Raw genomic sequence first — 15,024 nt, forward strand, 5'->3', positions numbered from 1 at the left:
GGCGGGTGCTGGGCGGGCGGTGTCAGGCTCTCGGTGGCGGCGGAGGCGGCGGAGGCCAGGGAGGAAGATGTCGTAATGAGCGGTGGGTCCTGGCCACTGCCGGTGGGGTCTTCCCGGCCCCCAAGGGTCGGGAAGACGGGCAGAGGCCGCAGGGAGGGGGAACCGGGGCTGGGGGTTGCCCCCTGGGGCCGGGCCTGGCGCCGGGGCCCGGCTCCGGGAGGGGCGGGGGAGGAAGGATTCCCGCCCGGAGGAGGAGCGGGGCTGGCCAGCCGGGCGGAGGCACCCGGAAGGGGGCGTTCGACTCCCCGCCCCCTCGGAGCCCGCTGGGCGGGAGGGCAGCGCTTCCGGGGGCTGGTGAGAGGAGCGGGCACCTGGGGCCGACTGAGCACCCCCTCCGCCAGGTCGCCGACCCTTCCGCGTCCCTCACAGCGCTGTCTGGCCCTTGGAGATTGCTTGGGTCTTCTCCGAAGAGGCAGCCAACGCCCCTTCGTGCTTGCCTTGTGTTTGGAGGGCCCGTCTGCACTCTTAACTCTAGATGCCCACCAGCGATTCAGGGCTCGCCCGAATGCAGAGATGGGCAGGGGAGTGCTTGAAATTCAGACGGTTCCAACCATATGGGCACTGCTGGGTGTAGAAGCCAAAGTGGTTACTAGTGTATCTCAATTGAGAGATGGTGTCAGGACACGAGGGCACTCCTAGACAGAAGACCTTTCGCTAAAGACTGCGAGTAGGCAAGATCTTCTAATACGTTCGTTTCACTTGGATCCTTGAGCCTCCAGCTAAATATTTGCAAGAACTATGAGACGTTTAAGAACTTGGTGACTGAGCTCGCCTGTTAACCCGCTGTCCCGTTGGGGTAGGGGAGGCTGGCGAGTCGCAAAGGCCAGGCACAAACTTAAGAAATGAACAGAAAAAATAAAACAAAATGGATACTTTTCTCCCATCCCATCCCCATCCCCTTTGGTTACTTATGAATCAGCCTCTTACCCGTGCTTCTTGGCATGTGTTTCTGGTGGTTTTATAATTTTAGTTGAAAAGGAACTGTCTTCTCTGGGCAATTGAGAAACCTGTCTTTACTGCATTCTTTGGTTTTGATTCCAATATCCTGTGATGTAATTTTTTCTGAACTAACTTGATCCAAGTTAGCTGGATTGGTCTGGCTTTTCTCAGGGCACATTTTCCAAACTTTGTTTCTTCTGAGGTCACTTCTTGTTCACTCAATGAAAAAGGGCGGGAGGAGCCAGTAGTCTGGCCCTCCATTACACCAATTGCATTGCAGATAGGAGGGTGGTGACTACTTCAAAGTACACTGGCAGGAACTGTCTAAAAACCCACATGCCCTACCCCAGAAAGCATTAAGTGTTCCCCTCGTGGAGGGCTAAGTGTTGAGTTGGTAATTTGGATAAGAGTATTAGGGCTAGAAAGTTTAGGGTGTTGGCCAGCTCACAGAGAGGCAGTGAAAAGAACGATGGTAGCACCCACACCATATGAGTAGTTTTGATTAATGAGACAGAGAAACCTGTTGTCTGCAATAATGACTATAACTGCAATGACTTGTTTTTGTTTTAAATTCTTGTGTGTGATGAAGGGGGCAAATCTGTCATACAGCCTATCAGTTGTGTTGATTAATAGGCACTAATATCATTTGGGAATGGATTCTCATTGGGACAATTGGGAAGATTTCTAATTCTGGTTTTTCCACTTGGTTGTACACAGGCTTAACCTCTTTATTTAAATGCAGCAACAACAAGAAAAAATTACTCAAAAATTATAAACCCCTGAACTCTAAGCCGTTAAAGATTTAGTCTCCTAAAAAAAAGAAAAGTATATGTATAGGTGTATACACACATACACAGTCTCTTAGCTAAGGAGACCCAAGTAGAGTAGTTCCTAATCTTACTCTGACTGTCCAGAAGGGAGTAGCTCCAGAAGGCAGAGTTTGGCATCACTGTGGGTTTTTTAAAAAGATTTTATTCATGTATTTTTTTAAAGAGATTTATTTATCTATAGATAGAGGGCAAGAGAGGGAGAGAGACGTCAATGTGTGGTTGCCTCTTGCACGCCCCCTACTGGGGACCTGGCATGCAACCCAAGCATGTGCCTTTATGGGGAATCGAACTCATGGGTCTGGTTTGCAGGCTGGCACTCAATCCACTGAGCCATACCATCCAGGGCTTATTCATTTATTTTTAGAGTGAAGGGAAGGGAGGGAGAAAGAGTGGGAAAGACATTGATGTGTGAGAGGAACATTGATGGGTTGCTTCCTGCCTGCGCCCCACCCTGGGGTGGCCCCACAACCCAGGCATGCCCTCTGACCTGTAATCTAATGGTGGGGTGGGGGGGTATCTCTTTGTGGTACGCCCACCCAACCGAACCACACCAATCAGGGTGGTATCAGTGGTGATAGTACTTAGATTAACTGGCTTTTTCTCTCAGGTTCTATTAAAGTTTGTCCCTCTGGAGTCCTGTCAGAGGGGAGAGGAAGCTGTAAGAATATTTTGGCAAATGTCTGGGTAAAGATGCCTCATGACCTAACCAACAGATAGGGTAGTTCATTTGGATATCTTGGCCATGAACTTCCTATAGTTGTTGATTATAAGCAGCCTTTTGGAGAAGTTGCAGGGTCCCTCATAGCCTGAACAGTCCTTTGACACAGGTATGTAGTAAGTCTCAGACTTGCTTTAAGCAAGTTTATTACCCAACGAGGGCCCTGTGAAGACATTCCAAGCTTGCTGCAGCCAACCAGTGCACTCTGGTATTGACGTGGGCTCAGCAGTTTTTGAGACCTTGCTCACCCCGATTTCTGTGATGGGGATGTAGCATGGTTTTGCAAGACTTCCTTTCACTCCTCTGTTCTCTGCCTACACGCAGATTAGAAGCCTCCCCTCCAAAGACTGAAAACTTTGGAAATTATCTTAAAGGGAATGGGCAGTGGCCACAGAATGAAAAGATGCAGAGAGACACTGTTTTAAAGGGTGTGTAGAGCATTAGAAAGTTTAGAGGTGTAGTTGTGTGAACACTTCTGAGTTTAAACAGTTACAACCTGAGGCCTTGTGGGCTGTTGACTTGGAGGAAAATCTTTTTGGAGAAGCTGCAATACTTGCTTGGAGTTTATTGGGTGATAGTATCCCTTTGGGCAGCTTAACTGGATTTGTGAACTTATTCCCAACAAGTTTGAAACCAGGAACCTTTGGTCCACGTGTTGGACCAAACCAGTACAAGGTGGGCTGAGAGATGGACATCATTATGGAATGCATTGGTTGATGTTTTTGCTTGTTGGTTTTTTGCTTTGTTTTTATTTTGGATCCACATGCAGTAGATCTAGAATTGTGACTTCTAGATCTATTGAAGGAGGGGGAAAAGCTTTCTCTTCATTTCTTCCTTCATAGAGCCAGTGCTTGGGTCTTTGTATTTCTGAAATGCAGTTGAAACTGTCTCTTAAGTTCTTCCTCACCCAGCCCAGATGGCTAAATTGGTTTGAAGCATTGTTCTGTACACCAGAAGGTTGCAGGTGCAATTCTTGGTCAGGGCACATACCTAGGTTGTGGGTTTAGTTCCTGGTCAGGGCATGTGAGGGAGGCAGCCAACCAATGTTTCTCTTTCACGTTGATGTTTTTCCTCTCTTCCTTTCTCTCTAAAATCAATAAACATAACCTCAGGGGAGGATTTAAAAAATGATTAAAAATAAATTCTTCCTCAATTATCAGGAGACCTGTTTTGGCTGGCAGCATTGTCTTAGGAGACCTCAGGTTCAGTCAGTTATCTATCAGATTGCTGTGGGGCGGGGTGTGGGGGCAAGAGCAGGCAAAAATGTGGGGCATGACCAATTCAAGGGCATTGTCAGCCTAAGTAGGAAAGGGATTAGGGATTACCCTTGAGGAGATGCTCAGAGGTTGTACCGGTGGATTCGTTCCAGTTGACAGGATTCCCAAATGGAAAACTGATTTCTCTGTGGCCGAAGAGAGCCCAGGAGCCAGCTCAGCCCTTGCAGCCTGGGGGCAGCTGCAGCTTCTAATTCGGGTCTAGGAAGAGTTTTTCCGATGCTCTGAGACCGCCGTTGGCACAGACAATTACTGGACTTCTCACGGGGGTGGGCTTCTGGCTGGCATACTCTGGATTGATGAGCAAGGGAGCGTGGAAGGGGGCAGCGCCCGGTTTAGGTATTTCTCTCTTTTTTTTTTTTTAAATATTTTTATTTATTTTTCGAGAGAGGGGAAGGGAAGGAGAAAGAGTGGAAGAGAAATATCAATGTATGGTTGCCTCTCGTGAGTCCCCTGATGGGAACTGGCCTGCAACCCAGGCATGTGCCCTGACTGGGAATCGAACCGCGATACTCTGGTTCGCAGGCCCGCGCTCAATCCACTGAGCTATGCCAGCCAGGGCCCGGTTTAGGTATTTCTCAATTTACCCCTGTGAGTGGCTCTGAGTAGCGTGGAGATTTCAAGGCTGTTCACGTCACAGGGAGAGCATGCCGACAGACCCAGCTGTTTGAACCCTCCCTAGGATGATATCTCACACCTTAGCGACCACTTGTTTCTCCATCACAGCGGCCTGCCGTACCCAGCCGGAAGCCCCAGAACATCACAATGCACAGGTTTAGCTTGGGTGACTTATTTTTGATGCGCAGGGCCCTGAGATGCCAGTTTGTCCCTAGGTCATGAGGTGGCCTTGTTCATCTCAGCCACAGGGTGAAAATGGCCCAGGAACCAGGAGGCACAGCCTGCATGTTTCCAAACGTCCTCTTTCTAGAGCTTCCTGTTTGGCTTATCTGTTACCTCTCCTGTGGGACTGGGTGGAGTCACAAAGCAGCCTCTCTGGAGAGTGTGAATAGAGAGGAAGAGGGAGCAGGCAGGGCCATGGGATTGGAAGTGGAATAGTTCTGCTCCAGGGCAGTGTCTAATTGGAAGTCTTCGATTCACCTAAGAACAGACCAAAATCTTTCCCAACCTTCAAAACGTAATTGGTAAGCCAACCCTCTCTTCCCAGGACAAATGAAGTCACCACTCTTTTCAGAAGCTGATCTTAGCCCAGGCATTGACTGACTCACAAAGAAATGTGCCAAAGCAGAGGAAGCATGCGTTTTACATACTGATACCCTTTGTGTGTGTGTGTGGGGGGGGGAGTATATTTTGGTTTCTTTTTCCTCCTGTTCTCCAAAACAGAATTCTTTTTTTTTAAGGTTTTTATTTATTTATTTTTAGAGAGCGGTGAAGGGAGCAAGAGACAGAGAAACATTAATATGTGGGTTGCCTCTTGCACACCCCCTACTGGGGACCTGACCTGCAACCCAGGCATGTGCCCCGACCAGGAATTGAACCGGCGACCCTTTGGTTCACAGGCCAGTGCTCAATCCACTGAGCCACACCAGCCAGGCTCCAAGACAGAAATCTGAGGACCAGTACTCTTTGCACCATTCCTGGGACTGCTTCTCTGGGAGTGAAGAGTTCTCAGCATTCCCTGCTGCCCTGTGTTCCCACTCTCCAGAGTCCCTTCCAATATTCAGAGTGTGACCCAGTCAGCGTGCATAGTAGCTAGTGACAGTCACATTTTGGGGAGAGGAATTCAGGGTGGAGACAGATAAGGGGTATTCATATAGGAGGTACCCTCATCATCTTACCTTACTTGGAAAAGAACTTCCGTCCAACATGGTAATTGAAAGCAGCATTGAAGTGTGGTTCCTGGGGTGTGGTGATGATAACACATGTGCTTTGCAGTATTTGTCCAGGAGCAGGACTGGACTCATCCTGTGTGAGGTGAGATGGGTTCAGAGTTCCCTCTGGGGCTGGAGTAGCTGAGCCGACCTGGTGAGCAGATCCCAGCTGAGTGCCAGGATGTGCAGTCTGCAGGTTTTCTCCTCTGGTTCCTAAGCCCCATGCAGGCTCTCCCACCCTGCTGTCTCCAGGCTTCACACATCCATCCATTCAACAAATATATATTAAGCACCTACTATGTGCCAGGTAGGGAGGTACATCAGTGAGTACAGTGGAGAGACGTCCATGCCTTTAGGAAGCTTACCTCTTAGTGGGACATAATAAATAACAACTAGATTTTAGACAGTGAGAAATAATCAGGAGAAAAGCAGGATAAAGGACAGGGAGAATGTGAGCACTGCGGCTTATATAGGGTGGTGGGGAAAGTCTCAGTGAGAAGTGACATTTGAGTGAAACTGTGAAGGAGGGGAGGACCGAGGCATACTTAATCTGGGGTGAGGGGCAGAGGGTGAAAACTGAAGCAGAGGGAACAGCAAATGCAAAGACCCCGAGAACGTGCCCATATCTGCCACGTTCAGGGCCAGCAGGGAGGAGAGTGATAGGGTGGAGCGGTCAGGGGAGACAGGTCCCACAGGGCTTCGGCTCTTTCTTTGCGTGAAGCTGGGATGCTACAGGGGGACTCTGAGCAGAGAAATCATGTAATGACCTAAGTTGGATGGGTCTCACCAGATGCACGTGGAGAACAGGCAAACAGGGACAAGGGGAGAAGCCCAGCTAGGAAGAAGGCTTTCGCAGTTCCACAGGTGAGCTGGGATGGTAGGGGACCTGAACCAGGTGAGGAGCAGAGGTGGTGGCAAAAGCAGTCAGATTCTGAGTATGTGTCAAAGGCAGAGCCTGAAGGGTTGGCTGACTCAAATGCAGAGTGTGGGAAAGAAGAAGGGTGACTCCCACGGCTTCAGGGCTGAGCAGCTGGAGGGCTGAAGTGTCATTCACTGCAACGGGGACTTCGATGGAGGCACAGAATTAGAGAGAGATCAGTAGGCTTGTTTGGGGCTAATTAGACTTGAGGTGCTTATTAATGCAGTTGCCAGTAGTCAGATATGCAAATCTGAAGACAAATTTGGGAGTCATCATTATGTGGAACCTATATGTTACTGGTTTTTAAAACCACGAGACTCGATGAAATCACCCAGGAAATATGTGTAAACTGAAGAAAAACAGGTTTTGAGATAGAGCCCGAGGGCAGCCCAACCATTTAGAATTCGAGAGTTGGGGAGGACCCAGCAAAGGACGTCTTAGAAGAGGTAGGCCAGCCTGGCAAGTGTGTCCTGGAGCGAAGTGAAGAAAGTGTTTCCGGGAGGAAGACGGGTCAGCTGTCAGAAGCTCCACTCAGAAGATGAGGCCTAAGAACTAACCCTTAGACTTAGCAAGGTGGAGGTCAGTGGTGTGTGCACAGGTTCTGTGTGTGGATGGGGCAGGGGCTGCCTGGTTGGAGCAGGTTCAGGAAAGACAGGCAGGAGAGAAATTTGGGGTAGCGAGTACAGGAGACACTTGCAAGGAGTTTTTCATTGAGAAAAAGAGACATAATAGATCTTAGCTAATGAAGGGGATTTTAACTTCTTGATGAAATTGTGGACACACATCAGGGTCCTGGGTGGAGGCTGGGGTCAAAGTTCAGAGTCAGGACGACTGGGTGGCTGGATGAGGTGCCTGGGTGGAGACGCGATCTCCGTTCTTCATTCACTTTCCTCTGGCGAGTGGCATTAGCCAGCCGTCACCCCGAGTTGTTCCTATTTAATAAAAGACAAAGAAATTCCTTTTGCTGTTATTGAGCTCTTTTCTAAGGTTATTGTGGTGGCTGGAAATTTGCTTCTCTGAAACGCTCAGAGTCGTTGCGGAGTCGTTCACAAGCTGGTTCTCTGGGCTCGTTTGTCAACTCGCTTTGAGGCCCAACTTTGTTCTCTAAAACCAGCCTGGCTTGCTTTTCCCTTATGAGCTCCGAATTCTTCCAGGCCAGGCAACTGGGAAAGACTAGGCTTAAAAACTGTTTTGTTGGCTCCAGGCCCAGCTGCGCTGACCAAAATAGACAGCAGGAGGACTGTTTGTGTGGAGTGAAATTCCTCCAGGCGAAATACCAGAGCAGGAGGCCAAGAAAGCCATGGCTGGGATGGTAGGAACCTTAGGGGGCGAAAAGCTGAGTACCCACAAGGCCTGCATATAGAGTTTGAGCCAAGTTTCCGTCCCAGAGGGAAGAGAGCTTCATGAAGCCTGCTGTTGTGGTATTTCTTTCTGTCCCTTTTCTCGCTCCTTCCCTGTGGCTCAAGTGAAAGGCCCGCAGAACAGCCCCTAGTCCACAGCCAAGGCTTCCGGGTCCCTCCTGTTATGCGGTGCTCCCGGTGTCGATCTGTGGAAAGACCCCCAGGACAGAGACCCGCTCCCGCCCGTGCGGTGGGGCGCTGTGAAGGGTGCCCTGCTGCTGTACACTGGCGCAGCCTTTGCCCCACACCTGTTGGGGTGGGAGGGAAGAGGAAAGTGTTTCCTGAGTGAGTTATAAATGAGCTCCAAAGGAGGACTGCGGGTAGACAAGTGGAGGAGAGCATGCTTAGGTTCCAAGTGAGCGAGGGCTTGTCATAGCTGAGGAAGTGGAGAAGGCAGGAGAGAAAGCGGGAGAGGTGGAGCGGGGAGGGGAGGTGGGAGGGCAGATTGTTTTGGCCTCTATAAGCTTATCATCATATCAACTGGAAGCTCTTGCAGGGTTTAAGCAGGGGAATGGCTGAATGGGATTTGTATCATGAAAAGATTCTTCTGCCCTGGTTGGTGTGGCACAGGGGATTTAGCGCTGGTGGTGAACCGAAAGGTCTCTGGGTTTGAGTCCCAGGCAGGGCACATGCCTGGGTCGCAGGCCAGGTCCGTGGTTGAGGGTGTGTGAGAAGCAATGTTCATATTTCTCTTGCACGTCAATGTTTCTCTCCCTCTCTTTCTCCCTCCTTTCCTCTCTCTAAAGAAATAAATAAATGAAATCTAAAAAAAATAAAAGATTCTTCTGACCAGATTATGGAGGCTGGATAAGAGGGGCAAGGCCAGTGCTGGGAAGCTGTTCTGACGGCTTTGGGCAGCATTTCAGGCTGAGCTGACGGTGCTTAATGCCAGGACAGTGGTGCCAGCACTGAGGAGCACTGAGGCTCGTGTTTAAGAGGTGGAGTCGTAAGGACTTGATGACTGATGGGCAGTGAGGGCGGCGCTCAGGTTTCACTGTGATTGGAAATACTAGAGAAGAGGTTGGTTTAACCGGACATGCGCTCAGCCAAGAAGGGCTGCTTTTGCTGTGTGCTGGGCCAGCGCGTCTGTTCAGCAGACAGACCTGGTCCACCCTGCGGGGCCTCCCAGAGCACGAGAGGCACGTTAGCCTGTCATTATGTAATGGGTGGTCAGTGTTAGCAGAGGCATCAGCCTCCTCTCATCTCAGGGGCCTGGAAGACCCCTGTGAGGAAGTCCCCTGCCTGTCACATACTGGACTGTCGATAAGTTTGGCCGAGTAGGCGTTAGCTAGTAGGAGAGGAGAAAGCCCTAAGCAAGGAAAGGGCAGCAGCAGATGATGGAGGCTCCTCCGGGGTCTGGAGGAAGGCCCCTGTGGCTGGGGACTAGAGAGCGAGGGCGAGCGTGGGCGAAGCCGCAGCTCAGTGTGGGGTCCTGTGGGCAGCCCGAGCGGAAGGCGCACCGAGCGCTGGACGGATGTGGTCTGCACTCGGAGGAGACGTCGGCCACGCACGGCCAACCTATGGAAGATACCTGAAGCCATGTCTGTGGGCACGGTCACTCGTGGAGTGGGTGTTGGCTGAGAAGGAGGGATTCTGAGAAACATCAGCATTTAAGGGGTGGCAAAAGGAAAAGGAATCCACGAGGGGGAGAGAAGACCACAGAGGCAGAAGAAAATCCATGGTGTTGTGGGGTTTTTTTTTAAGATTTTATTTATTTTTAGAGTGAGGGGAATGAAGGGAAGAAGAGAGGGAGAGAAACATCAATGTATGAGAAACACAGTTTGGTTGCCTCTCACGTGCCTGTCACGACCCAGGCACGTGCCCTGATTGGGAATTGAACTGGTGACTTTTCGGTTTGCAGGCCGGTGCTCAGTCCGCTGAGCCACACCAGCCAGAGCCCATGGTGTTTTCAAGGAGGTAGGAATGGTCAGAGGTCGAGAACCGAAGAGGGTCTCTTGGCTTTAGTACTGAGGAGGTCACTGGTGACCTGTGAGTAAAGGCAGAGAGCCAGGGTGAGAGTCCCAGTGCCACTGCTAGGGGTATACACAAGTGAGAAATGAGGGGACAGGCAGTTGGCCAAGGACAGAGGAAGAGAAGGCTATAACTGGAGGGGACAGAGGTGGAGATAAATTCTCTGTCTGTCTACCAAGAGCTGGATACTCAGGGGATGCTTTACTCATGGCCTTAGAATTAAACTGGCTTCCAGTACAGGGAAAGGAAAGACAGGCGCGGTCCCGTCAGGCACTGGATGTTTTCCTTGGAGCCAAAGAGAGCTGCTCTTGCTTGTATAGTAAATCACTGTAAAACTTCACCAGCCAAGGGACTCTGCTGGGAGAGTTTTAGCCAACCTGGATGATAGAACTGAGAGAAATGCTGCCTTTTCTTTCAAGAATATGCAGCCACCCCCCCCCCCCTTACCAGTGTTGCTAAATGTAGGTCTCAGTGACTGGATGTAAACTGCTGTTAAGAGCAAATGACACAATTAAAATGGGGGAAAGTTCAGCACAATTTACGTCCAGAGTACACAGTTTAAATATAAGGTTCCAAATTAATGAGGTTCTCAAGTCTTTGATCATAGTCTTGTAGTTCCGTACCTGCACCGTTTCTTAACCACTTTTCGTTTCCAAACACCAACTGGAAACGCTTCTCGTTTCCCTCTCACGGTCAGTCTGAGGATGCAGCTCTGTTGATCTCAGGATACAATGGCAGGGAGATCCGTGGGTCTCAGTTTTGGTTGCCCAGGTCTGCAGCACAGGAGCCACAAAACTCTGAGTGGTCCTGGGAGAAATACTTAGAAATGCTGGTTTGCAGAGTAGAGGAGTATTTCCAGAGCCAGCTGGGGAGGAAAATGAAACCAAACTGAGACGGTGCTACGTGGAGCACCAGCGGTCTGCAGCTTGCTTCAATCCATTCTGCTGTAGCTTCCCAACCGAAGGCTCACTCAGAGCCCAGCCCGGCCTCCAAAAGGTTTGAGTCCAGGGTAGTAACGACTGCAGAGGGAGAGGGAGATGGGGAAGGGAGATGAGTAAGAGGCTCTCGGCCAGTTTTCATTTCGTTTGCACTCTGTCCTGTGCTAATGTCCTTCCGCCCCTAACAGAAGATGTCTCAGGGAGAGTCATTCACCAGGTTTAGCTAAGTGAGCCTGGGCCCAAGGGGCCCCTGGGAAAGCCTCTGCCCTCCCTTCCCAGGCCTGCCAGCAACTAGCTCATCGTGTGGGCTTTTTTTTCATCTTGTGTTTTTATCAGTAGCATGGTCTGAGAATTGTAAAAATCTTAAAGGGTGATTCAGTCCAACTTGCCACCCTTCCACCCTACCTAGACATCCTGTCTCGGAAGGACACACATTCTGCCTCTGGCTAAATGGCTCCAGGGAAGGGAGAACATTACTTCAAAAGGCAACCGATTCCATCTTCTGAACGCTTTCCCTGTATTAATCTGAAATATGCCTTCTTGAAATTTCTACCCTGAAGTTTCGGTTCCACCCTTTGAACCCAGGGATGGAATAAAGACCCTGGTGACTGTGGCTGCTCTGGCATCCGGGTCACCGCCATTGCTGCCTCCGAACCAGCTCCCATCACAGGCCCCGCCCCCTCTCAGAGCACCCCTAGGATGAAATGTGACACTCCAGATGTGGCTCAAGTGTGCAGAACACACTAGGACTGTTATTTTTCTTCTGTGATTGAACTTTTGGAAACGTGGTCCAAAATTGCAGTAGCTTTTTTGGCAACCGCATGTCGATTCTGTCGGCTCCCATTTTGCTTTGAGTTGAAACCGCTGGGGCTTTTTTGTGTGACTCACTATTAAGCTCCATCTTCCTGTTCTATATACATGTGACTTTAAAAAAGCCTGAAGTGCAGAATTTATTCAACTTCAAAGTTTAAAGCCACCATTTACTGATTACCCACTGTATGCTTAATGCCTCTCATATCAATTGTCGGCGCCTCCTGGAATCACGAGGATAACATCCCCCCCGTGGGACAAGGCAGGGCAGTAGGGCTGGGAGAGGAGTGCCCCGCCTCCCCGCGGAGGACCCTCACTGCGACCTGGACCCGCCCACACACACCAGTTTCTTAAGGTCTCTGTGAACCCAGTGCCGACACCCACCGTGTTTACAGTCCTCCTCGGTCTTGTGACACCTGCAAGCTGAACTTGCCTGCCAGGTCCTTGGGGTCTCCCAAAATTGGGAGGTGGTTAGATTGCTCTAAAGCCTCATCTTCCAGCTTCTTGGGCATGAAACTAGCGTTTAAAAACATGAAATAGAATAGAGAAATATCAGCCTGTCACATGTAGTAAGGGCAGACTTTGTTTCTGGAAACTTACTGGGTGAGCACAGGGCAGGGAGGTGTGTGAGTGTGTGCATTTGTGGGTGTGCGTGTGCCCTGGGTCTCTGCGTACATTGTTTGTATAACTGTGGTTCATGGTGTGAATAGTTTGAACACTTTTCTAAAAAAAAAATGTTTTTGAGTCAACTGAGATTGTTTTCACTATAACACTACAACTTAATTATATACACACATAAATCTGTGCATCAACTCATTGATCTAGCTCCTCTGAAATTAATTGAATAACTACCAAAAAGCCAGTAAAATTCAAACTGGCCCCATCGTTCTGTGAGGACGACATGGGTTGGAACCTGACTCGCTGCTCTCAGCGTAAGCGCAGTGCAGATCTGACACCCTGGGCTCCCTGACTTCCGCCTGCCCACCTCACAGTGTCTGGTGCACAGAGACACCGTCCTCCCACGCTTTTCTTCCCAGCTCTGAGGAGCTGTCATCCCTCCCATTGCACAGACGTATCATGAGTCAGTCATGCAGAATCCCGTGGCCCTCAGCCCACGCAGTGAGAGTGGTGCCGCTTGGCACTGGTGCAGCTGTAAACACACGGCCCTGAGATGTGCAGATCTGGGGGAAGCAGCAGCGATCTCCAGCATTTGTCCTTTTTTTAAAGATGATCTTTGCAGTGAAAACTAAGACGTTCTGGTAGAGAAAGCGTGAGCCTCCACGGAGGAGCCCGCTGGCCTGAGGTTCCCTGGGTGACCTGGTGGCAGCACACCGAGACAGCACGGTCTCGGCACCCGGGTGCAGGCATGTTCAGCTCAGCCCCCCGTGAGCCTGTCGTCCTGCCTGCAGTAGCTTCCTTTCATGTTCATAAGAATAGTACAAAAATTTGCCCTGACTAGGGTGGCTCAGTGGATTGAGCACTGGCTTGCAAACCAAAAGGTCGCAGGTTGGATTCCCGGTCAGGGGACATGCCTGGGTTGTGGCCCAGGCTCCCCAGTTGGGGGCGTGTGAGAGGCAGCCAGTCGCCCTCTCTCACACACTGATGTTTCTCTCCCTCTCTCCCTTCCCCTCTCTCTATAAAGTAAGTAAAATCTTGTAAAAATATATTACAGAAGTTTCAGTCGGGTGCCTTGTTGAAGGAAAACGTGCACTGTACATCTTTCTCCTGATGTGTCCACCCAAAGCCTCAGAAAACAGTAGTTCAGCATGACATGTTTTCTAGCAGCTCCTGCGGATCACTGCTTCCCTCCCTCCGTGATTGCAGCGCTGTGCAACCATTTGTTCCAGGGTATTGGCTGCACAATTACTTGGTATTTCAGGATCCACCTGTACTCTGGGTGCCGCCCGGAGCTGCCCGCCGGCTCCTCGCTCACTCTGCAGGTGGTGGAATGCAGCAGGTTGTGTGGCCTTGGGGCCTGGACACCATCAGGCTTTCAAGGCACTGGTGTGCTTTGTTACTCGTCCACCCCTGTCCTGGCTTCACTGCCCCCTTCACCTGTACCTTTTCCCATTTAAGAATCTTCTTCCTCCAATAGAGAGAGAAGCCAGAGGCCAGCCAGAATTAACTGGTTCCACTTTCTCCCCAGCTTCTGCCCTCTTCTGGACAAGATAGCCAGCAGAGGCTCGGGGCCTGAGCCATTCTGCCGTTTTGAGCCTCTGAAGTAGTTAATACCCCTCTCGTTTCTGTGCGTCCCGCCTGGGCATGCCCGTGCCTTTCCTGTCCCCCTCCTCTTCCCCTTGACCTTTACCTTCCTCTCTCCAAACTGCAAGGGCCCTCCTTTTGCTTCTGTAATTTGCTTCCTAAGCCCACGTCTTCTGTGGACTACTTCCACCTCTGTCACTTTCTAAGTGAACTTTCCCTCATAAAAAAATAAAAATAAAAAGCAAAGGTCTCAGATACAGGTCAGGCTCTGCCCAGTGTGCTTTTCTTCAGTGATTTAGGAACTGAGATGGTGTAGACTCTCCCCCAAACTCTCACAGTTCCCACTGTGCCTACGTTATACTTATCGTTGGTCGGAGATCGGAGATTCCCTTTGTTACTCCCTCAACATTCTTTATTTTTCTTTATTTAAAAAAGTACAGTAGAGCACATTTATTGTGAGAAAATGACAAAATACAGAAAAATGAGAAAAATTCTTTTAAGTTGAGCAAAATTCAACCACCAAGATAGAATGGTTTTTAACATTTTAGCATGTGAAGGCTTCTTCCGGGTGGGGTTAGTGTGGGGAGAGGTCGCCGGCCTCCCTTGGAGAAGCAGCAGCAGCAGAGACACGGGAACGTCAGAGACGAGTGGGTTCCGTGTGGCATCTGGTGCATTCCCTGCTCTTCTCCCAGCAGATCCACAGAGCAGCATGGCCGCCACTGCCGCCGTCAGTCCCAGCGACTACCTGCAGCCCGCCGCCTCCAGCACCCAGGTGAGTGGGCTCTGAGGGGCGGGGGCTGCAGCAGCCTGGGGGGACTCACTGAAGCTGCCATCCAACCACGGCTGCACACTCACTGCGATACCCCAGGATGTAAGACCAGGGAAGGTTCCGTTAGCCGCTGTTTCTGAACGGAGGAGCCGTGGCCACTTAATCCGAGGTGCCACAGTTGGGTCAGGGGCGAAAAGCAGGATTCGACTCTGGTCCCTGCCACCAGAACCTGCTGACCGACTGTATAAGGAGAATAAAGAAAGTGTCCCCACCCCCCAAGACTCCTTGTAGCCTCAAAAGAGCAGCCCTCCCTGGTCAGTGAAGTCCTGTCCCATGCACTCGAAAACACTTTACCAGAGGGTTGA

The 15,024-nt window shown here is 50.5% G+C and overlaps 1 protein-coding gene and 1 long non-coding RNA gene across 3 annotated transcripts in view; one reads left to right on the forward strand and one right to left on the reverse strand.

The window, feature by feature from the left end:
- Positions 1-15,024, forward strand: part of SP2 (Sp2 transcription factor) — a 23,800-nt gene continuing 8,776 nt past the window's right edge. Inside the window, exons 1-2 of one of the 2 annotated variants that reach the window (XM_037149884.2) lie at positions 1-82; positions 14,586-14,662. In XM_037149884.2, coding sequence (XP_037005779.2) covers positions 76-82; positions 14,586-14,662 — 84 coding nt within the window. In that variant the 5' untranslated portion in view covers positions 1-75. Of the gene's footprint in view, positions 83-14,582; positions 14,663-15,024 lie in introns of both variants that reach the window. The other variant, XM_037149882.2, reaches the window with a different exon arrangement.
- The window catches only part of LOC128625978 (uncharacterized), a 21,722-nt gene continuing 16,292 nt past the window's right edge, over positions 9,595-15,024 (reverse strand). The window contains exon 3 of the long non-coding RNA XR_008389833.1: positions 9,595-10,805. This is a non-coding gene — a long non-coding RNA (uncharacterized LOC128625978). The remainder of the gene's footprint in view (positions 10,806-15,024) is intronic.

This window comes from Artibeus jamaicensis, unplaced genomic scaffold (assembly GCF_021234435.1).
Source record: "Artibeus jamaicensis isolate MK-2021 breed Jamaican fruit bat unplaced genomic scaffold, CSHL_Jam_final contig_1998, whole genome shotgun sequence".
Classification (NCBI taxonomy): domain Eukaryota; kingdom Metazoa; phylum Chordata; class Mammalia; order Chiroptera; family Phyllostomidae; genus Artibeus; species Artibeus jamaicensis.